Raw genomic sequence first — 24,353 nt, 5'->3', positions numbered from 1 at the left:
AGTGGAAACAGTGGCTGACTGTATTTTTCTTGGCTCCAAAATCACTGCAAATGGTGATTTGCAGCCATGAAATTAAAAGACACTTACTCCTTGGAAGGAGTGTAGTTTGTGTACATATGTGTACACATATTTACGTATTTGATCTTGTGTAAATATGTGTAGTTTACACAGCATATTAAAAAGCAGAGACATTACTTTGTCAACAAAGGTCCATCTAGTCAAGGCTATGGTTTTTCCAGTGGTCATGTATAGACATGAGAATTGGACTATAAAGTTGAGCACTGAAGAATTGATACTTTTGAACTGTGATCTTGGAGAAGACTCTTGAGAGTCCCTTGGACTGCAAGGAGATCCAACCAGTCCATCCTAAAGGAGATCAGTCCTGGGTGTCCATTGGTAGGACTGATGTTGAAGCTGAAACTCCAATACTTTGGCCACCTGATGCAAACAACTGACTTATTGGAAAAGACCCTGATGCTGGGAAAGACTGAGGGCAGGAGGAGAAGGGGATGACAGAAGATGAGATGGTTGGATGGCATCACCGAATCAATGGATATGGGTTTGGGTGGACTCCAGGAGTTGGTGATGGACAGGGAGGCCTGGTGTGCTGCGGTTTATGGGGTCACAAAATGTCGGACATGACTGAGCAACTGAACTAAACTGAACTGATAGTTCAGTTTTTTTTTTTTTTTTAACAGGAAGATCTTGCAACTTCAAGATGATAGTAATTTTGTTTTTCAAATATGCATTCCCAATGGAGTATAAAAGAAAACTACCTTTGGTTTCATTCTCTGATCTCATAAATATCAACAATTAGTATAACTTTTGATATTAAGTCAGCATGACAAATTTCCTTTTCCAGTTTAGCACTGGTTCTCAAACTGTAAAATGGCTACTCATATACAGAGAACAATATGCTTTCTGTGGATCATGGATTTTGGATTGAGAGGAATAAAAGTCTTCTTGGGGAACCTGCTCTACACCTCCCTGGGCAGTGCATTGTGCTGTCAAGCTGATTTATCATCCTGCAAAGCACATTTCATGATGATCAACTACCAGAATTGTATGGGCCTATACATAAAAATAACCTAACCAGAGTGACTACCCTGCCAACCTATTACTCAGCAATCTTTTGCGTGTGATTTTCACCTTGTGTACTTGTTGCATGATCACAAAATAACTACTGTACTGCCAATGATTAGCTATGTGCTTAAATCTAGAAGATGGAAAGGCTGAAAGAGGAACCCCTGGCACATGTATAGAGATATCAAAACCTTCCTAGTACCTCCTTGTGGTCTTTTCTTTTTGTCTCACTGACTAGAACTGGGTCACAGAAGCTGAAGGCAGGCTGGGAAATGTAACTTTTTAACTGAGTTATGTCACTATACTGAGAAAATCAGGATTCTGATAGGATCAGCAAAATAAGAAATTAATATTGAGTGGACAACCACTTGTGTCTACCATAGTGCATTAACTCTTTCCTAAATGCTTTATAAATGGCCTGCATGTTTTGTTAAATACCATAGAGTCTGCTGAAATTCAGGCAATATTTAGAATTCTTCCCTATAGAAGACAAATAGGACAATATTTCTTTCAGTAATTTGATAATATGGCACAGTTTTGAATGAGTATATTATATTTTTCTCTAAGAGTAGCATATTATCTAGCATTGGGATTACCAAATAATATTTTGGGGCATTATGTACTCAGTCATAGCAAAATGATTTGAAAATATATCTAGAATAATTTGTACATGCTTATTATCATTATTTGACTTAGGGATGTTACAAAGGAAAAAAATTGATAAAACATATTATACTGCAGAATAGTCTATGTTCTGTAGATATTGTGAAGCATAACTTAAATATTTCAACTTCTTAGTTATTAATAAATATAGAATATTTCATTGGGAAAAAACCATATTCAAGTAGGTTTCTTATAGAATTATGAAAAATGGGGCTTCCATGTGGCACTAGTGGTAAAGAATCTGCCTGTGAATGCAGGAGAAGTAAGTGATACGGTTGGATCCTTGAGTAGGGAAGAGCCCCTGGAGGAGGGCATGGCAACCTATTTCAATATTCTATCCTGGAGAATCCCACATACATAGAAGCCTGGCAGCCTACAGTCCATAGGGTCACAAAGAGGCAGATGAGACTGAAGCAACCTAGTCCATGCACACAGAATATTTAAGAGGCTTTACCTCTTTTGTCCAAGCATACATAATACCTTCCTACAAACATTTTATTTGTTAATTTGTGAAATGAGATAAATTTGAAGTTAAATATTGAGGCTGAATAGGATGAAAATTGTTGATGTAATTATATCATACAGACTGAAGAATGTTATAAATCTTGTTTTCAGTTACATCCTAGGAAAATTATTGAGGCCCTCCACTAAGTGCTTTTTTTTAAATAGCTGATTGATTTCTGATATAAGAAGTTAAGAAAAGGTCATTTTTGAGAATTAAAGTTATTGTTGGTTAAGACCTATGTGTTAGTGATAATTATTTCACAGAACGTGTGACACTTTGCCTCATCTAGAGACACTATTCTGTGTTGGGACAGTCATATCTAAAGTTAAAAGACTAGTTACTTTGTCTAACTTATTCCTCTTTAAATTGTTGTTCGGTCGCCCAGTCATGAACGACTCTTCATGACCTCATGGACTGCAGCACACTAGGCTTCCCCATCCCTCACAATCTCCTGGAGTTGCCCAAGTTCCTGTCCATTGCATCAGTGATTTCATCTAACCATCTCAACCTCTGTCGTCTCCTTCTCCTTCTGCCTTCCATCTTTCCCAGCATTATTATCTTTTTCAGTGAGTCAGCTCTTCACAGTAGGTGGCCAGAGTATTGGAGATTCAGCTTCACCATCAGTCCTTCTAATGAATATTCAGGGTTGATTTCCTTTAAGATTGACTGGTTTGATCTTCTTGCTGTCCAAAGGAATCTCAAGAGTCTTCTCCAGCACCACAATTGGAAAGCATCAATTCTTCAGCACTCTGCCTTCTTTATGGTCCATCTCTCACAACCGTGCATGACTACTGACAAGACCATGGCCTTGACTATACAGACCTTTGTTGGTAGAGTGATGTCTTTGTTTTTAACACACTGTCTAGGTTTGTCATAGCCTTCCTGCCAAGAAACACTCATTTTCTAATTTCAAGGCTGCAGTCACCATCTGCAGTGATTTTAGGGCCCAAGAAGAGGAAATGTGTCACTGTTTACACCATTTCCCATTCTATTTGCCATGAAGTAATGGGACCAGATGCCATGATCTTACTTAAAAAAAAAAAAAATTAGTTTTAAGTTGGCTTTTTCACTCTCCTCCTTCACCCTCATCAAGAGGTTCTTTAGTTTCTCTCTACTTTCTGGCATTAGAGTGGTATCATCTGCATATCTGAGGTTGTTGATATTTTTCCTGGCAATTTTGATTCCAACTTATAACTCATCCAGCCTGGTATTTCACATTATGTGCTCTGTGTATAAGTTAAATAAACAGGGTGACAATAAACAGGCATGTCCTTTCTCAATCCTGAACCACTTAGTTGTTCCATACATGGTTCTAACTGTTGCTTCTTGACTGGCATACTGGTTTCTCGGAAGACAGGTAAGATAATCTGGTACTCCCATCTCTGTAAGAGTTTTCCACAGTTTGTTATGACCCACACACAGTCAAAGGCTTTAGCATAGTTAATTAAACAGAGGTAGATTTTTTTTTTTTGAATTCCCTTGTTTTCTCTGTGATCCACCAAAAGTTGGCAATTTGATCTTTGATTCCTCCGCCTTTTCTAAACCCAGCTTGAACATCTGAAAGTTCTTGGTTCACGTAATGCTGAAACCTAGCATACAGGATTTTGAGCATAACCTACTAGCACGGGAGATGAATGCAACTGTCTGATGGTTTGAATATTTTTAATAATGCCCTTCTTGGGAATTGAGATGAAGATTGACCTTTTCCAGTCCTGTGGCCACTGCTGGGTCTTCCAAATTTGCTGTCATATTGAGTGCAGCACTTTGATAGTATCATCTTTTAAGAATTTGAATGGCGCTGCTGGAATCCCATCACCTCCACAGGCTTTTTTGGCAGCAGTTCTTCCTAAAGGCCCACCTGACTTCACACTTCAGAATGTCTAGCTCTGGGTAACTAACCACACAATCCTGATTATTCGGGTCATTAAGATCTTTTTTGTGCTTATTCTTTCCATCTTTTGTGTGCTCTTTCCATCTCATCTTGAGCCTTTCTGCTACTATTAGGTCTTTACCATTTCTGTCCTTTACTGTGCATATCTTTGGATGAAACTTTCCTTGGATATTTCCAATTTTCTTGAAAAGATTTCTTTCCCCTTCTGAGAAGTCTTTCCCCTTCTGTTGTTTTCCTCTAATTCTTTGCATAGCTAAATGGCTAGCTTTAAATTACCATTCCACATTTTCTAAAAGTATATTTCTTCTATTAATAATATTCATATAAATAATTTTCCTTGAAATTTTGGAAAGAAATTTAAAGACATAAAATTTAATAGTAGAACACTCTTTTAGTGGAACACTTTTACAATTTTGTATAGTTATTTGGAGTAAAAAATATTCCATATGAAATCATTTTTTTTCCTGTTTCAGATAAGACTCAAATTCATTACAGTGAGCTTTGTAGTAATTTTGGAAATTCTCCCCAATATTTAAGGGAGAAAAATGAGAGAACTTTACTGAGTAATGATGCTTTTCCAGTGTCTGGATTAACTGAGAGCATTGCATTACTTTCCTAGCTGGAACAGGTATTATCATTACCGGTACATAGATACAAGTAAATGGGAGCATAAAATTTATGTAGACTGATCAATTTACTATGACACTAAGTACATCCTAGGATTTGACCAGGAAGTATTTCCAAGCAATTTGGGAATAAACTTTGATATTTTGGAAAACAAATAAATATGTGTTACTTCTCTATATAAACTAAACTATAAGATAACTTTTTTTTTTTTTTCAGAGGAAGGCCAGTTACATCTTTATTTTTTTTTTTTTCATCTTTATTTTTTCATGTCTTTTTTTTTTAGCACACTGCACAGCATGTGGGATCTCAGTTACCTGACCAGGGATCGAACCTGCATTCCCTGCACTGGAACCACAGAGTCTTAACTACTGTAAAGCCAGGATGTCCCTCTTACTTTATTAAATTTACAATAATGCCTTTTAAAAATAAATAATGATATTATGTGTGCCTTCAGAACCAATAGCCATCACTAGGTGTAGTAGTGCATTTTACTTGATGTCAACTGCTTTGTTCCCTGTGGAATGGATGTCATTAATTCAGAAAGGTTTGACTGACAAGAGATTTGAAACCCAATGTCCGTCCTTTTTTAACATCATGTCACAGAAATGTTCAAGTACAAAAATGAGCTAGAAGTGTTGAAAAAATCTAGTATGCTCTATGTATATAACTAAAAGGTAGTCTTTCTAGTCTTTCTACTGTATGTACCTAAAAAATTAGAAGTAGCATTTATCAACAGCAATATTTAAAGTAACTATATTTTCTAATTAAATATTCATTATAACAAGAAAAATTCATAAATGTTGTATGAAAATTATTCACAATTTAAAGTATAGCTGATCTATATACTATAATGCATAAATGTCCAATAGTCTTTATTTTAGTTGTGTGGCGAAAAACCACTGTAAGTACCATTTATGCAGACTCCATCATTGACAATCACTGATTTATGGTTCATGTTAATAGTCAGAAGAGCTGGTAGTCATCATTGCTAGCACTGTAAGCAACTGTGGTAAAACTTAAATTGGATTTTGTAAACTACATATCCCTGTTTTCCTGATATCATATTTTAATCCAGGTTTTCATGTTTCCTAAATTGACCATAAGGAAGATTCAACACATTTCTCTGTAAACAGGCACAGACATAATTTAATATATATGAACCAGCTTTTAAAAAAGCGAGAAATAATTCATAAGTTATTGACAATGAAACAGCTAGTAGAAAAAATCAAGTGGCTACTAATACTACGATTATTTAGAGATGTGCATTCTCAATTAAAAACCTCATACCTGCCCTTTGTGAATCCTTCATTCTAAGACCCTGGAAAGAGACATGATAGATTCTTGGTTTTGTCTTTGACCTAAGTCAAGGGAACTAATCTTTTGTAGTAACTCAATTATTAAGCTTCCACTACAACCATCTGACATAAATTTGATACTTTGTAAAGATGTGAAGAATCTTTGAACATATTGATTTATTTTTAATGTAGTTGGCACTATATTAATTTGAATAGGAATGATATTTGAGTTGTGTCATTAAACAAGTCATAGTCACAGACCAGGAGCTGACTGTGGCATAGACCATGAACTCCTTATTGCCAAATTCAGACTTAAATTGAAAAAAGTCGGCAAAACCACTGGACCATTCAGGTATGACCTAAATCAAATCTCTTACAATTATACAGTGGAAGCAAAAAATAGATTCAAGGGATTAGATATGATAGAGTGCATGAAAAACTGTGGAAGGAGGTTCCTGACACTGTAAAAGAGGCAGAGATCAAGATCATCTCCAAGGAAAAGAAATGCAAAAAGGCAAAACAGTTGTCTGAGGAGGTCTTGCAAATAGATGTGAATAGAAGAGAAATGAAAGGCAAATGAGAAAAGGAAAGATATACCCATATGAATGCAGAGTTCTAAAGAATAGCAAGGAGTGATAAAGACTTCCTCAGTGATCAATGCAAAGAAACAGAGGAAAACAATAGAATTGGAAAGTCTAGATAGCTATAAAGAAAATGAGAGATACCAAGGGAACATTTCATGCAAAGATGGGCACAATAAACGACAGAAAAGGTATGGACCTAACAGAAGCAGAAGATATTAAGAGGTGGCAAGAATACACAGAAGAACTATACAAAAAAAAAAAAAAAATCTTCATGACTCAGATAATCACGATGGTGTGATCACTCACCTAGAGCCAGACATCCTGGAATGTGAAGTCAAGTGGGCCTTAGGAGGCATCACTACGAACAAAGCTAGTGAAGGTGATGGAATTCAAGTTGAGCTTTTTCAAATCCTAAAAGATGAGGCTGTGAAAGTGCTGCACTCAATATGCCAACAAATTTGGAAAACTCAGCAGTGGCCACAGGACTGAAAAAGGGCAGTTTTCATTCCAATCCCAAAGAAAGACAATGCCAAAGAATGTTCAAATGACCACATGATGGCATTCATCTCACGCACTAGTAAAGTAATGCTCAAGCCAGGCTTCAACAGTATGTGAACTGTGAACTTCCAGATATTCAGGCTGGAATTAGAAAAGGCAGAGGAACCAGAGGTCAAATTGCCAACATCCATTGGATCATCGTAAAAGCAAGAGAGTTCCAGAAAACCATCTATTTCTGCTTTATTGACTATGCTGAAGTCTTTGTGTGGATCGCAAAAAACTGTTAAAATTCTTAAAGAGATGGGAATACTAGACCACCTGACCTGCCTCCTGAGAAATCTGTATACAGGTCAGGAAGCAACAGTTAGAACCGAACATGGAACAACAGTCTGGTTCCAAATAGGAAAAGGAGTACGTCAAGGCTCTGTATTGTCACCCTGCTTATTTAACTTATATGCAGAGTACATCATGAGAAACACTAGGCTAGATGAAGCACAAGCTGGAATCAAGAATGCTGGGAGAAATATTAATAATTTCAGATATGCAGATAACACAACCCTTAGGGCAGAACGTGAAGAAGTGCTAAAGAGCCTCTTGATGAAAATGAAAGAGGAGAGTGAAAAAGTTGGCTTAAAGCTCAACATTCAGAAAACTAAGATCACGGCATCTGGTCGCATCACTTCATGCCAAGTAGACTGGGAAATGGTGGAAACAGTGACAGACTTTATTTTTTGGGGGCGCTCCAAAATTACTGCAGATGGTAACTGCAGCCTGGAAGAAAAGTTATAACCAATCTAGACTGCATATTAAAAGGCAGAGACATTACTTTGCCAACAAAGCTCCATCTAGTCAAAGCTATGGTTTTTCCAGTAGTCATGTGTGGATGTGAGAGTTGGACTATAAAGAATGTTGAGCACTGAAGAATTGATGCCTTTGAACTGTGGTGTTGGAGAAGACTCTTGAGAGTCCCTTGGACTGCAAGGAGATGCAAACAGTCCATCCTAAAAGAAATCAGTTCTGAATATTCATTGGAAGGACTGATGCTGAAGCTGAAACTCCAATACTCTGGGAACCTGATGTGAACAACTGACTCATTTGAAAAGAAGCTGTTTCTGGGAACAATTGAAGGCAGAAGGAGAAGGAGACAACAGAGAACGAGATGGTTGGATGGCATCACTGACTCAATGGACGTGAATTTCAGCAAACTTCGGGAGTTGGTGATGGACAGGGAGGCCTGGCGTGCCACAGTCCATGGGGCTGCAAAAAGTTGGATACAGCTGAGCGACTGAACTGAACTGAACTGAATAAACAAGCATTAGCCAAAATTTCTCTTTACTTTAGTTCTCTGAGCACTTAATATGGCTTTCTTACTCAGCTGCCTTCTTCATAATACTCAGTTTAGGGTTAGGAGTTTTCATAAGCATTAAAACAGTTCTTCATATAATAACTCTAAAAGTTTTCTTTGCTGAATTAAATGAAAATGTTTAAGTAGAATGCTTCCCTTGTAGTTCAGTCAGTAAAGAATCTGCCTGCAATGCAGGAGACCTGGGTTCGGTTCCTGGGTTGGGAAGATCCCCTGGAGAAGGAAATGGCAACCTACTCTAGTATTCTTGCCTGGAGAATCCCATAGACAAAGGAGCCTGGCAAGCCATATTCCACGGGGTTGCAAGAGTCTGACATGACTTAATGACTATACCACCACCACCACCCTCATAAATGGGGCTTCTCTGGTAGCTCGTCAATAAAGAATCCTCCTGGAATGCAGGAGACATGGGTTCAATATCTGGATTGGGAAGATACCTTGGAGAAGGAAATGGCTACCCACTCCAGCATTGTTGCCTGGGAAATCTCATGGACAGAGGAGCCTAGCAGGGAGCCTAACAGGAGCCTAACAGTCCATGGGGTGGCAAAGAGTCAGACTTGACTTAGCAATGAAAAAACAACAACATCTTCATAAAGCCTACATTAACACAATTTCTACATATATGTGGCTAGAAATATTATATGTTTTTTACAATTCATTGTCATTTTTGTTAATTTTTCAGTTTTCTGATCTTTCAAACAGTAGTTAATATTAAATCAATCATTAAGAAGTATTCTCCTGTTGTTGTTCCATATTAAGCAAGCAATATGAAATAACAAAAACAAAACTTATTTGAAGCAATAAATTATTCACAGGATTTATGTTTCATCATGTTGATTAACGAGATTCAGTAGAAAACAATGCATACCTTATTAAACAAATTATCTATAGTATACTAATTCAAGAGCCACGAATCTTAACCATAAGCACTCACAGCTCTATTTGAATACAAAAGTTCAGCTGCATTATAATTAGTCTTCGTTGAAAGGACTAACTAGAAATGTCATAGTATAAGATGAAGGGAAAGTTGCTCAGTCGTGTCCAACTCTTTGTAACCCCATGGACTACATAGCCCAAGGAATTCTCCAGGCCAGAATACCGGTATAGGTAAGCCTTTCCCTTCTCCAGGAAATCTTCCCAACCCAGGGATCGAACTCAGGTCTCCTGCATTGCAGGCAGATTTCTTAGCAGCTGAGTCACCAGGGAAGCCAATATACCTTTTAACACAATGGAAATAAGGCAATCCAAAGTTCTGATCTTAACCATAAGCACTCACAACTCTATTTGAATACAAAAGTTCAGCTGCATTATAATTATTCTTCTTTGAATGGACTAACTGAAAATGTTATAGTCATGCTAAATGAGAGGATAGAATTAAAGTATTACTATTAAACTGTACATTTTAAAGTAACTACTCATCCAATTTTCTTATATAATATCTCATTTATAACAACTGATTCTTTACTTTTAAGGATGTTTGTATGTGTTTTATTCCAGTTATTTAAGGAACAATTTCCACCAAATTCATTAGTTCTAAGGATGTTTAATTGCATTATAATAGATCTCTTAAGCTTAAATTACCAAAAACATCTTAGCTTTGAAGAGAACACTGAGCATTTTGTTTTATAATCCCTCTTAGCACTTTGTGAAGACAACCAGTCCAAGAGATTTGCATATTTAAACAATCTTGATAGCAGAAGACATATGCATAGACTTCCCTGATGTTTCAGCCAATACAATATTGAAATTAAAACATATCAATATGGAGGCATACATTTCATTCAATAAATATTTTTTTTTAAATAAAAGAGCAAAAATTATAAGAGCAAGGATCATTTCAATAGAGCAGAACCTTAATAGCAGCCTATTTATATCTCAGATAATCATTTTTGTTTCCTGAAGGACTTAATTAATCCATAATAAATATGTACAAACAAATGCAACTTTTATTTGAATTCTGTGTTTGATATATTTGCTTCACTAAAAAACAAGCAACAGAAGAGTTCAACACTGGTCAGCTTTTATCCACATTGGCCTGCTTTCTTTGTCCAAAGTAAACATGCACACACCACACACACACACACACCCATATACATATCTGCATATACTCACACCAACACAGGCAGACATTCAGACAGATATTCAGATGTATACAAGCACACAGAATTATTATTTGGTTTTAAAGAAGTTCAAGTGTGTGGTAAGTTTTGAAATCCATATAAGATGTCTATAGTCTAGAAATACTCTATTAAGTAAATATAACATGTATATATAAATAAACATTCGGCTCTCTAAAAGGACAGTTAATGGAATAAACTGTATGTGTGCACATGTATGCATGCATACATGTGTGTTTGTGTGTGTGTAAGCCTCAGACAAGGTAACTGGAACATAGTCTCCTTGATTCCTTCCTCCAGGATGATGCATATTTAAAGTGAGAAATACACATCTTTTATATATAAAACAATCATGGTTACTGGGAAATTACCACAAAATGAGAAACACTATTGTCAAATAATGAGTTGGCTTAAAAATGTTTATCACTACATGTCAATCATATTACAATACAGGCATGCATTAAGTCAGCATGCTGTACCCTTTTAATTACACAGCGTTTACACTTCAAATATATCTCAGTAAAAAATATTTTCTATTCTGAAAATAGAATTCTGAAGTATCCTATCAGAACAAAATAAATATATGTATATAATTTTGTCCCAGAATTTTGATTACTAGGCTGATAAACATATTTACTTCTAAATATTTAGTAGTACCTTGGTACTATTAACATAAGAGCTTGCATGCTCACTCTAGGTCACATTATATTATTTATTTTTATTATATCCCAATTTTTATTTATCTCATTTATTTTATAATTATAATGCATATAATATGTGGGTATATACACAGGTATATATGTGCAATTCTTCATTTACATATCTGTATCTTTACACCTTCTTCACTGTTTTCTTCTTAAGTTATGGGAATTTAAAGGGTTAAGACAGGGTGTCTGAGGTCTCCTCCTGCCCAGTGTACTTTGTGTTGGAGCACACCAGGGAAAGAAAGAAGGCGCCTTCCTGCAAACGTGACAATGACAATCCTCCTAGCAATCTAATGGCATTAACCATTGTAGTAAGCTTGTCCATAGCATCTCTTCAGTTAATGTACCTCACTGTCTGAGACAATGGTTAATAAACTGTAATGTGCACTTATTGAGCAGTGTTCCCTGAAAAATGTGTTGTATGCTATGTAACTGTATGATGATAAGGAGATATTTATGATCAAATATTACCCCTGCATTAGTTATCTGGCGATGACCTTTACTTAAAGATCCCACATGTTAACTAGATTCAGAATGGATCTCACATTACCAGAAAGGATCCAGGAAGTTGTTGGAGCATCTTAGACCTCTCTCTGGTCCATCCTGATTATGTATATTCTTGAAGCTGATTATTAAACTTGAACCATTTCATACTGAACATTTGGCTACTTTTAAAAATGGGTTTATATTTATCTTTAGCCAAATTTCTATTCACAAACTCTTTACTGATAAGACCATGAGTTTTTGTGGTTTATAGATTATGCTGCTAGAACATAGCCCTACACTGAATTATTGAGTATCCTTCATTACTATTTTGGCATCACATAATATAGTATGATATGACTATTTTGGCTACAAAAAAAAAAAAAAAAACAGAAGAAATAGAGCAGAATTCATATAATTTTTTAACAAATGCTTATATGTCTTTGGCTTTATTCTCAGTTAATTTCATTTACATAACACACTACTTTAAGACTGAAGTGTTATGTAATCTCTGTTTTAAACAGCATTTATCTAAATGTCACAGAAAGATTCAAAAATGAAAAGTTTTTACTGGTATGGATATAAATGATGGATAATCAGGTATTAAGGAGGACAGTTAATTTATCTTCAATTATTTAATCACACTGTCCTGGAGAAACTGAGGGAATTTTTAAAGTTCTAAAATAACAATGTCTAATGTAGAAGAGCACACAGACATGAAGATACTGCTTTCTTTTTTTGTAGCATGCATCTGTACATCAATTATTCATAAAAGTACTAACCTGTTTTAGGGTCTACGGAGAAGTAGGGCTGTCCCTGGAGAATACTGTAAACCACTCGAGCACTGTTTCCATAGGTAGGGTCATCTGCATCAGTGGCTGTCACCTGTAGAACAGAGGTACCTGTGCATTCAGGAAAACAAATGATTAAGCACATGATTAATTTGTACCCAGAAATAAAAGGTTTATGCTGAAACATCTGTGGAAAGTAATAATTTCCTATATTTCTTAAATCATCCTTCAAACATGGTACTCGGTTTCTTCTGTGCAACCAATTATCCTAAATGAGAGCCCAAGATGGAGCATTGGGTTTCAGTTATTTTAATGTGATTCTTCATGTGATGATACCATTATGAAGGGTCTGTTTTAACCTTCATGTAATCCTAGTGGGTTGGGTCAATTCTCAAGAATCAAATTGGTGTTAACTGGCAGGGGAGGGGAATAAAATCAAAAGTATTTTGAGGGTGTACAGTTGAGTCTTGAACAATGTGGGGTTACTGACAATTTTTAAATTTTAATAATTCAGTCAATGATTTAGGTCCATGGGGAACACATGTATACCTGTGGCAGATTCATTTTGATATTTGGCAAAACTAATACAATTATGTAAAGTTTAAAAATAAAATTAAAAAAAATAAAATAAAACCTGGGGGAAAAAAAAAAAGAATCTAACATCTGCTTAACTACAAAGTTTTACTTTTGTGTTGAAGTTCAGACACGACTTTAAGCAAAACTAGTTCTGTAGCTTCAAAAGATCCTAGAAATAGATCCTCTGAAAATATAGATCTAGTTAATACAGAATGCCAAGTTCATCTCACAATCCTTATTAGCAGATCATATATGTACAGTTGGCCCTCCAAATATATGACTACTCATATATATGACTAACCCTAACAGGAGAAGAAGGGGGTGAGAGGATGAGATGGTTGGATGGCATCACTGACTCAATGGACATGAGTCTGAGCAAATTCCAGGAGACAGTGAAGGACAGGGAGGCCTGGAGTGCTTCAGTCCATGGAGTTTCAAAGAGTGGGACATGACTGAGAGACCGAACAACAATATTTGGTTCCACATCCATGAATGTAACCAAATGCTGATCACGTTCTATCTTCTGATCTGCAGTGGTTGAATTTCCAGATATAGGACCATGGATATGGATATTGAGGGCCAACTAAAGGACCTGAGCATCTACGGGTATCCATGGCGGTGCTTCAGATACTGAGGGATAACTGTATATGTAGACTTTTAGTAAAATGCCATGATTTTGGCCTCTAAATAGAATTTTTACATTGAGATGCTAAGTAAAAATATAACTAGTAATTATGCACACTCAGAAGAAAAGGACTGTTATATACCTAAAAGAAACTCTTAATTGTGGATAATAAAACATAATAATAGTGACACCAAATTCTGGTGAGAACTTAGGCCACTCACACACAGCTGGTGGAAATGTAAATTTAGCAAATTCTTAAATAAACATACATGTACCATGTAGCAGCAGCAAATTGTACTCTTGGGCATTTATGCTTAAGTCATGAAAATGTATGTTCACATAAAACCCTGTTTTACAAATATTCATGTATGTTCACATAAAAATCTGTTTTACAAATATTCAGAGATATTATTTCTAGTAGCACCAGACTAGAAACAGCTCAAATACCCTTCAATGGGAAAATGACTAAACAAACTATGGTACAATATTATTGAGGAATACTACTCAGCAATAAAAATGAAAAGAATCTTAACATAAACATCACCTTGGATAAATCTTCAGGAAATCATGCCTAGAGGGTGGAAAAAGACAACCCCCAAAGACTATATACTGTATGAGTCCATGTATTTAACATTCTTTAAGTGATGCAATTTTCAAAATGGATGACAGATTAGTAGTTGCTAGAATCTGGGGAAGAAAGGTATGGATTTGGTTATAAAAGGGCAACATGAGGATCCAGATAAAGCTGTTACTGTTCAGTATTTTGATTATGGATACACAAGAACTAAATACATGCATACACCACAGGTAAAACTAGGGAAATGTAAGTAAGATTGGTAAATCATTTCAATAACCTGATTATGATATTGCTTTATAGTTTTGCAGGATGCTAGCATTGGGTAAAGTGGGTAAGGATAAGAAATCTATATTATTTCTCACGACAGCATGTGAATCTATGCTGATACCAAATTTTAAAGGTTAAAAAATATATCTTCTTGCTTTACTGCTATTCCATTCTTAGAGCCCTATTTGGATTTGGATGTGTACTATATATATATACACACACACACATATATATATATATATATTTATTTTTTACTATAGCACTACAGTATCTGGCTTGATAAACTTTCCAGAGCTAGTCACATGTAGATGATCTCTTCCATCATTAAGTATAATAATTACTACTGTGCAATATTAAAGACTTTTGCTATGAGTTTCAATACCTGCTCAATACCTATATTCATCTCTCCAAATTGGTCAGAGAAAACCAGTAGGTAGGCATTTGTCCAAAACATTGGTATAGGAGGGAGGTATTTTCATTTAGTAACTCCTTAAATTGCAAAAATTAAAATCTATAGTAGGTACCTGGGTCAGACTAAAAAGGTAAAAAGCCTATCCTGTGTCCAAAATATTGCAAAATTATACCAGCCAAATCTTTGATCTTATAGGAAAAATGGTGATCATACTGGGCATATAGGAATTATTTAATACTAGGAGTCAGAAAAAAAAAAAAGATGTATAGATAGAAAGCTGTAAAATAATGGCTATCTTTTAAGAAACCACACTTACAAAATTCTCAGGTTTTAAAATTTGCTGTGGCCTTACAATACTGATTTAGGTCTAAATAATGTTAATGTCTTAAAAGCATCCCCAAAGGAACCATTCCATTGGAAAAACTGGTTAAGGCAAATTTTTCAAGATTATACCTCATTTACTGTGATAGGCTGGACCACCACAGGAAAGAAAAAGAGTGTTCTGCTCAGCTTGAGCTGTCTTTAAAAGCTCAGGCTTGTTAGGTGAAAGCTGAGACACATGAATGGAGTGACAGGTGAGAGAACAATGAGAAAAGGAGAAATAAAAGAAGTCAAAGTAGCCTAGTGGTGTTGACTAAGTGATGGTTGAAAGTACCAAAAAAAGAAGTGGGCAGAGCAGAAAAGAGATCCAGGGGAAAGAAAGAAAATATACTAACTCTCTACCCTAGTTCTAAAAACACTGCAATTATCAACTACAGACACCTTGGAACAGTTCGTCTCATGGGTTTCGGGCAATCCTAGTTGTGCATGAAGCAAAGGACAGTAACTGTCCTCTATCACTGTTCTTTGGGGGCATCTGAAGGTAGCAGCCTGCTGCTTTGAGTAAACAGATGGCTGGTTGAGGGAACATAGGCATATCTACAGCACAGCTCACCCAAAAGTCAGCCTGCCCTGAACACATCAAGAGTAGAGTTAAATAGCAGGGGTGAAAAATAAATCCTGAGTTTACTCAGTTGTTCAAAGATTCCCTACCAAGAGCTTTTAGACCAAAAGGAAAACATATACTTATTTTATTTTCTCATTTATTTGGAAGTTTGATGGGAACATTTTAAGAACTATTGTTACTTTTGGAAGGTTTTTTTTTTTTTAATATATAAAGAATAAAAACATAGACTGCTTTAGTGTGTGTGTTATGAGTTGAATGATTTTCCCTCTAAGTTCATATGTTACATTTTCAAACTCTAGTTGCTTAAACGGTGACAGTGGTGATGCTCCATCGTGACTGACTCTTTGAGACACTAAAGACTATAGACTATAGCCAGCCAGGCTCCTCTGTCCATGGAATTTTCCAGGCAAGAATACTGGATGGGGTACCATTTACTACTCCAGGGGAATCTTCCAACCCAGGAATCAAATCCATGTCTGTTGCCTCTCCTGAGTTGGCAGGTAGATTCTTTACCACTAGCACCGCCTGGGAACCATATAAAACTGAACCTCATAAATATTTCCCCTATTTCCTTCATAAAATTTCAGAAAATGAACTGAGACAATTTTTCATCTTAGTCATCAGCTCTCTTTTTTCACAATAGATTGCTCACCTGGGTAAGGAGTTTGCTTATCACGCAGCAGTTTATTTATCATGGTTCACTTTACCCAATCGCTCTCCATCTGTCTCTGGCCTGCATGAATGCTCAGTCATGTCTGACTCTTTCGACCCCATGGACTTTGTAACTCACCAGGCTCCTCTGTCCATAGGATTCTCCAGGCAAGAATAGTGGAATAGATTGCCATTTCCTACTCTGGGACATCTTCCTGATCCAGGGATCCAACCTGCATCTCTCTTACCTCCTGTATTGACAGGCAGATTCTTTACCATTGTGCCATTTAATAGGTGAAATAGGGTCAATATAGATGTAATTAAGATAAAGTCATACTGCAATAGTTTGGGCTACTAATCTAGTATGACTGCTGTCCTTATAAAAATAAGACACTTGGAAAAGATGGATACACACACACACACACACACACACACACACGAGAAGTACATTATGTGAAGATGAAGGCAGAGATCGAGATGATATTTCCACATGACAGATTGCCAGCAAAGCACTAGAAGCTGGAGGTGGGGCTTGAAAAGACCCTCCCCCAGTTCTTTAAGAGGGAATATGGCCCTGCTAATAATACCTAGACTGTAGACATCTAACTTCAGGAACAGTGATAACAGTAAAGGCTTATTTTTTAAGTTTGTGGTCCTTTGGTTTAGAAGTCCTAGCAAACTTATACATTGTGTTATAGCTGCAGCAGGAGGAAATGACATTTATTGTCAGAATTTGCAGTTGTTCTTTGACTCTGGATAAGAGTCTGAAGTTAAAAGCCAAGAAAAAATGGTAATATCCTCTTTGATGCCAGATACATCATAAATGAGATCAAATCAAAAGTTAATTTCACAAATAGAATTAGGTAGAAGTGAATGTTATTTGATTTTTTGAAATATTAGGCATTACTAGTGATCCAACCATTGGCCTTTCTAAGTAAATTAATTAGCTATATTGGTTATTTTAATGAAGACTTTTTATTCCTGGTTGAAAAGTTTAAATGAAAAAAAAATCCATATGTTATATCTATGTCTTAGAAAAGTATTCCACGTTGGACCATTCAATTCCTTTGTTCCTGCTATCGGCCCTAACTGTATACATAATAGAAAAGGATTATTATTCTCTACAGTGCTAGATCTCCACAGAAAAATACAGGAAGTGATGCCTATAAGCCCATTATTCTACTAGAATATTAAAATAAGTATCTAATTTTCTCTGGAAATTATTATATGGGCTTGGTCAATAGATGTTAAACTCACAGTCCCTTCCCTAAACCACTGGCTTCCAATCAAAGAAAACTTTAAACAGTGCTACATAAGTGTCTTTCATTTTTATAACTGTTTTCATTAAAAACAATAACCACAGAAACATTGCATTTTAAAGTTTCATCAGCTATTTAGTGTACTATTTATTTTATTTTCACATTAAATATTTCCTACCGTGCACATTTAGGTAATCCCATGCTAGGGATTATAGCTTCTTAGTTGATTTTTGAAACAAAGCTGAAAAGATTCAAGTACATAAAAAAGCTTTCAAGATCTCTTTTCTACAATAAAATTCAAGTCTTGTTTTCTTTGGGGACTGCCCTGTGTCATTCTTTTCATGTGGTTTCCTCTTGTACTGCTGTTTTACAAATAGCACACACTTTGAAACATTACAAATCAATGAAAAACAGAGTGGACTTTCCCCAAAACCTCTAAAGACCAATTTGAAATATTTAATAAGGCATTTTAATACCAAGCAAATATTCTCTGAGATTGCAAATCGTTATGCATGACTTGTCAGAGCTCACAGCTCTGTTAAAATCTCAAGTGAATTAACATTGAGCAAGAACTTTGAGTAAAAATAAGCTGGAGATTTATGAAGGCTGAGAGTAGCTCTCTGAAGGAATCTCTTAAGGCTTAATTCTCAGAAGATTTTTTTTCCAGGGACTGTGAAAAAGTAATAATCATCAAGATACAACTTAAATTTCATTCTACACAGGAGGACTGTAATTTCACCAACAGAGAAATAACATAGTATTCCAGCCATATTGTAATTTTATAAAGCTTCGAGTAGTCACCCAAGAGTCATTGGATTAAAAAAAATCCTCTGTGAGCACACTTATGAAACATCTGGGTAACAAAGCAAAATTCACTATTATAATTATATGTTTTCAGTCATGGCTATTGCTAGTTTTTATATAGTCTCTTATTTTTAAGATTTTTATAATGACATGGCTGAACTTTTTTTAAGTTTTTGTTGAATGTGCTATAATATTTCTGTTTTATGATTTGGCTATTTGGCCAGGGGACAGGTAGGACCTTAACTCCCTGGCCAAGGACTGAAACTGCACCCTCTGCATTGGAAGGTGAAGTGTTAACCACTGGACTGCCAGGGAAGTCCCCTGTACTTCAAGTAGAGATTCAGGTAGATTTGGTTAGATCTTTTGTATGGAACTACCTAATGGGAGATTCAGGAATACGTGAACTGTGAACTTCCAGATGTCCAAGCTGGTTTCAGAAAAGGCAGAGGAATCAGAGATCAAATTGCCAACATCAACTGGATCATGGAAAAAGCAAGAGAGTTCCAGAAAAACATCTATTTCTGCTTTATTGATATGCCAAAGCCTTTGAATGTATAGATCACAATAAACTGTGGAAAATTCTTCAAGAGATGGGAATACGAGACCACCTGACCTGCCTCTTGAGAAATCTGTATGCAGGTAAGGAAGCAACAGTTAGAGATGGACATGGAACAACAGACTGGTTCCAAATACGAAAAGGAGTAGTTCAAGGCTGTGTATTGTCACCTTGCTTATTTAACTTCTATGCAGAGTACATCATGAGAAACGCTGGGCTGGAAGAAGCACAAGCTGGAATCAAGATTGCCGGGAGAAAGATCAATAAACTCAGATATGCAGATGACACCACCCTTATGGCAGAAAGTGAAGAGGAACTCAAAAGCCTCTTGATGAAAGTGAAAGTGGAGAGTGAAAAAGTTGGCTTAAAGCTCACCATTCAGAAAATGAAGATCATGGCATCCGGTCCCATCACTTCATGGGAAATAGATGGGGAAACAGTGGAAACAGTATCAGACTTTATTATTTTGGACTCCAAAATCACTGCAGATGGTGACTGAAGCCATGAAATTAAAAGACACTCCTTGGAAGGAAAGTTATGACGAACCTAGATAGCATATTCAAAAGCAGAGACATTACTTTGCCAACAAAGGTCCGTCTAGTCAAGGCTATGGTCTTTCCAGTGGTCATGTATAGATGTGAGAGTTGGACTGTGAAGAAAGCTGAGAGCCGAAGAATTGATGCTTTTGAACTGTGCTGTTGGAGAAGAGTCTTGAGAGTCCCTTGGATTGCAAGGAGGTCCAACCAGTCTGTGCCAAAAGAGATCAGTCCTGGGTGTTCTTTGGAAGGACTGATGCTAATGCTGAAACTCCAATAATTTTGCCACCTCATGCGAAGAGTTGACTCATTGGAAAAGACTCTGATGCTGGGAGGGACTGGGGGCAGGAGGAGAAGGGGACAGCAGAGGATGAGATGGCTGGATGGCATCACCGACTCGATGGACATGAGTTTGAGTAAACTCCAGGAGTTGGTGATGGACCGGGAGGCCTGGCGTGCTGCGATTCATGGGGTCTCAAAGAGTTGGACATGACTGAGTGACTGAACTGAAAACTAAACTGAATGTGAGATTTGATATTACTCAAGTAAACTTTTAATCATATACCATAAATGAAAAAAATAAGGAAGTAATATGTACATAGTGCCAAGGATATGGGATCTCTCTGCTATATGTCATTTAATATAATAATAAGATGCATCTATTGAGAAAATTACATTCAATGCCATTTTACAGATGGGATCGTTGAGGTTCATAAAGATAATATAGTTGACAATTTGAGAAGGCAGAATTCAAGCTGGTCTTACTGTTTTCCTATGTGATATTCTTTTCCATACTCCATTGCCCCATCCAGTAATAGGTGGATATAGTTACAAAAACTAGTTGATAATACAATATCTAGTTGATAATAGTTATAACATCTGCTACCTTTTTCTTGTCTGTTTGCTTTGTGAAATGTAATGGCTGTCCAGATTCATCTACTAAGAGAGGCGGCATTATACCTTACCCTCACTCCCACCTAAACTATAGCCAAAGTCCAAGTCAGTAAATATATATTGTCAGGTAAAGGTCTGTGTAAAATACTTAGGAAGAAGCAACCTCCAGGTACCAACAATAGTGTCATCTTCTGTAGCCTTACAGAATGCTCACAATTTTCTTGATTTCTGTACAGAGTAAATGGTTGCAGTAAAAAGTGACTAGACTCCTGTAACCCCACCAGCTTTATGTATCTTCTGAACGCATCTGCATGCTGTGCTCACATTACTTTCCAACCCTGTTCTGCTCTGCAGAAACCTAACATCCATCAGTAATTAGTGTTTCCCACGTTTGTGCATTAAAGCACAGCTGCTGGGGCCAGGGAACATCACCCTCCCAGCCTTACTGATGCCTGACTCCTTCAGTGGTTGTCTCACAGTCCACTATTTGGTTTTTGCTTCTCTTACCATTTTCTTAACTTGTTCCACCAATCCAGTCTCTTTTATTGAGCTAAATGACAGAGGATCTGATTTTTCCTGATTAAACTCTAATGCAGACAGAAGGTATTAACAGGTTTCTCCCCAACTACCCTTTATTTCTTTTCTAATAATGATGATACCAAATATTATGATTAGGTTCTGTATTTGATTCTTCTATAGTTACTACTTTCAAATAGGAATCTAGGTAGGTAGGGGTGTGTGTGTGTGTGTGTGTGTGTGTGTGTGTGTTTACATTCAATAACTAGAAATTACTTAACATATTGGAATCTGACAAATACATCCTTTGGAGAGCTGCCTGTGTGTGTTTTCTCAGTCATGTCCAACTCTTTCTGACCCCATGGACTGTATCCTTCCAGGTTCCTCTATCCATAGAATTTTCCAGGTAAGAATACTGAAGCAGGTTGCCATTTCCTTCTCCAGAGAATCTTCCCGACCCAGGGATCGAATCTGAGTCTCTTGTGTCTCCTGCACTGGCAGGTGGATTCCTTACCATTGTGCCACCTGGGAAGCCTAGAAAGCTGCCTTCTGTATGCAAAATAGACTTTAGGATAGAATGCTTTTTAACCTGGAGGAAAATAGATATGTATATATAGTTTGTCTATTTATCTATTTAAATAGCACAGAACACTTTAATACTTAATTCCCTAGTTTAGCATATATGATAATTAAGTCCATTTCATTTGCTGATTTTACATCAACTTCTCATCAAAAAATAAATTTGTATCTATAAGTTGCTTTAATTTCCACTCAGGAAAAGAATTCCATTTAAAAAATAAAAGTTGTTAACAAATTCAGCGTTATTCTGAACAATACCTTGTATTTCAGCTAAACTTCCATTCAACAAAAACAAGAAAAAAATAAAATCAAAATCAATAAACAACAAAATTCTACTATAGACTAGAATACCAGAGACAGAATTATTTTGTCCTTCTTTGCTCACCAAAAATTGGTAATAATGTTTCAGAAGAATTTAATAAAAGACAATATATATGCTATTACTATATATTATGTAAGGTACATATTTAAAGTTGACATTGATTTCAATTATTGAGGAAATGACTCCAACCAGTTAGCTGAAAAATTAATTTTAAACATTATAATAGCCCAGTGTATATATTTTACAGTAACAAAAAATAAAAAATAACAATACAGATATAAAATTAAAATCCTCCTTAATGAGTTCTAAGTTGCTTCAGTTATGCCTGACTCTTTGCAACCCTATGGACTCTAGCCCCCAGGCTCCTCTATCCATAGGAATTCTCCAGGCTAGAGTGGGTTGCCATGCCCTCCTCCATGGGATCTTCCCAACCCAGGGACTGAAACTGCATCTCTTTTGTCTCTTGCATAAGAAACATGTATATATAGGAAGACTGAAAATTAGACCTGGTGGCAGAGACTTATGAAACGCTGCTTGGAATCAACAACTTTTCTTTGACTCTGTCAATTGCTATCTCACTAGCTGCTTTATTCACACAGACTATGAGCCAGAGTGTCAATTTATGTACAAAGCAGCAAAGCAGTTCCCAAACAGGTGCTGTTACACCTCTTTACTCAAAGGACAATACAGAAAATTCCTGCTCAATCTCTTTTATTAATTGCATTTATCTTACAGAATGTCTTCAAGAAGTCAAATATGATCTTAGTAAGAAAAATACAACTCCTTTAACCACTCCCCTTAAGAAAAGCAATGTTAGAAATGTCTTACATGTCTTTTCATAACTGTCTCCACTCATTCAAAGGTCTATCTTGTATTTGTGTACATATTAAACAGAACTCTATACAACTTTTTCTGTAATAACAGAACATGTCATGGACATTTCCATGCCAGCTAGGTAAATACAATTTTCATAGTCATATTATATTCCATATCATTTACTGATGTGCATTTAGATTCTTCTAGTTGAGTTTCTTTTTGTTTCTGATAACAACTGACCACAAACAATTGGGTAAAACAAAAAGTATATATTCTTATATTTGTGTTTGCCTTTCCCTTGTCATGTATGCATTTCATGCTGTGATAAACTTCTATAGAAGGAGCATAAATTTTGCAGTGTTCCATGGTGCTATGTGAAACAGCAGTGAAAGATTTAATGAGACCATTTAGTCAGACATACACTAATGAACACATCAGTGAGAATGGGGAAACATTCCATTGTGATGGCCTCAGGTAAATGGAATCATAGCTTAAATGGTTCCTTTGCCAACTATTGTTCAGTGCACTACCAAAAATTCAGTACTAATTTTCTTCCATGAAGAAGCTCAATAGCAAAGTCAGATTAGGATCAGTTTGCTAAAATTTAATAGCAGATTTCTACCAGAGTCCAGATCAAGATAGCAGAGGATAAAAATTCTGAGCTCACCTTCTCTGACAGACAAACTAAAATTACAGTTTCATATAGAACAACTGTCTTCCCAGGTGGCTCAGTGGTAAAGAATCTGCCTTCCAAGCAGGGGAGAGCAGTTCAATCCCTGGGTTGGGAAGATCCCCTGGAGAAGGGAAAGGCTACCCATTCCAATATTCTGGCCTGGAGAATTCCATGGACTGTATAGTCCATGGGGTTGCAAAGAGTTGGACAGGACTGAGTGACTTCCACTTTCACTGAAGACTAGCAGAACAGATTTTCTACAATTAAGGACTTAAGAAAAGTCCATATGGAGACCATAGGAGGAATAGAGATGCAATCTAGTCAAATCTATACCCCAGTGCGGCAGTCCACAAGTGAAAGGAATATCATGACTTCATAAACTTTCCTGAGGCATGAGCCCCACAGTATGCTCCCCAGTCTGGGAGATGTTCATGGAGAAGATAGGCTTTCATAATGTCTGGGTTTGAAAACCAGTGGGGCTTACGTCTAGGAGAGCCAGAGGAAACTGAGACATCACTACTGAAAAGCCTACATACAAACTCACCCCAAGTCCTAGTGCAGAGGCAGCAGCTTAAAATGTTCCTGGGTCATGTAAGGAGGAGATTCATTGACTAATTTTAGGACAGGTACTGAGAAGGTATGGAGGAGGTGGAACTTTCTCTAGGGACACAAATACTGGAGGGCATCATTTTTTTTTTTTAACTCTCCTTTCATCTAGCTGGCCCAGCATTGGTGGGCAC

General features: G+C 36.5%; 1 protein-coding gene across 5 annotated transcripts in view; it reads right to left on the bottom strand.

The window, feature by feature from the left end:
- The window catches only part of CDH18 (cadherin 18), a 605,364-nt gene that overhangs the window by 258,976 nt on the left and 322,035 nt on the right, over positions 1-24,353 (bottom strand). For all 5 annotated transcript variants that reach the window (XM_059878702.1, XM_015459117.3, XM_015459116.3 and 2 more), the window contains 1 exon segment: positions 12,596-12,715. In XM_059878702.1, coding sequence (XP_059734685.1) covers positions 12,596-12,715 — 120 coding nt within the window.

The sequence above is a fragment of the Bos taurus genome, chromosome 20, assembly GCF_002263795.3.
Source record: "Bos taurus isolate L1 Dominette 01449 registration number 42190680 breed Hereford chromosome 20, ARS-UCD2.0, whole genome shotgun sequence".
In the NCBI taxonomy this organism is placed as follows: domain Eukaryota; kingdom Metazoa; phylum Chordata; class Mammalia; order Artiodactyla; family Bovidae; genus Bos; species Bos taurus.
This window is presented reverse-complemented; position numbering and strand designations above follow the sequence as displayed.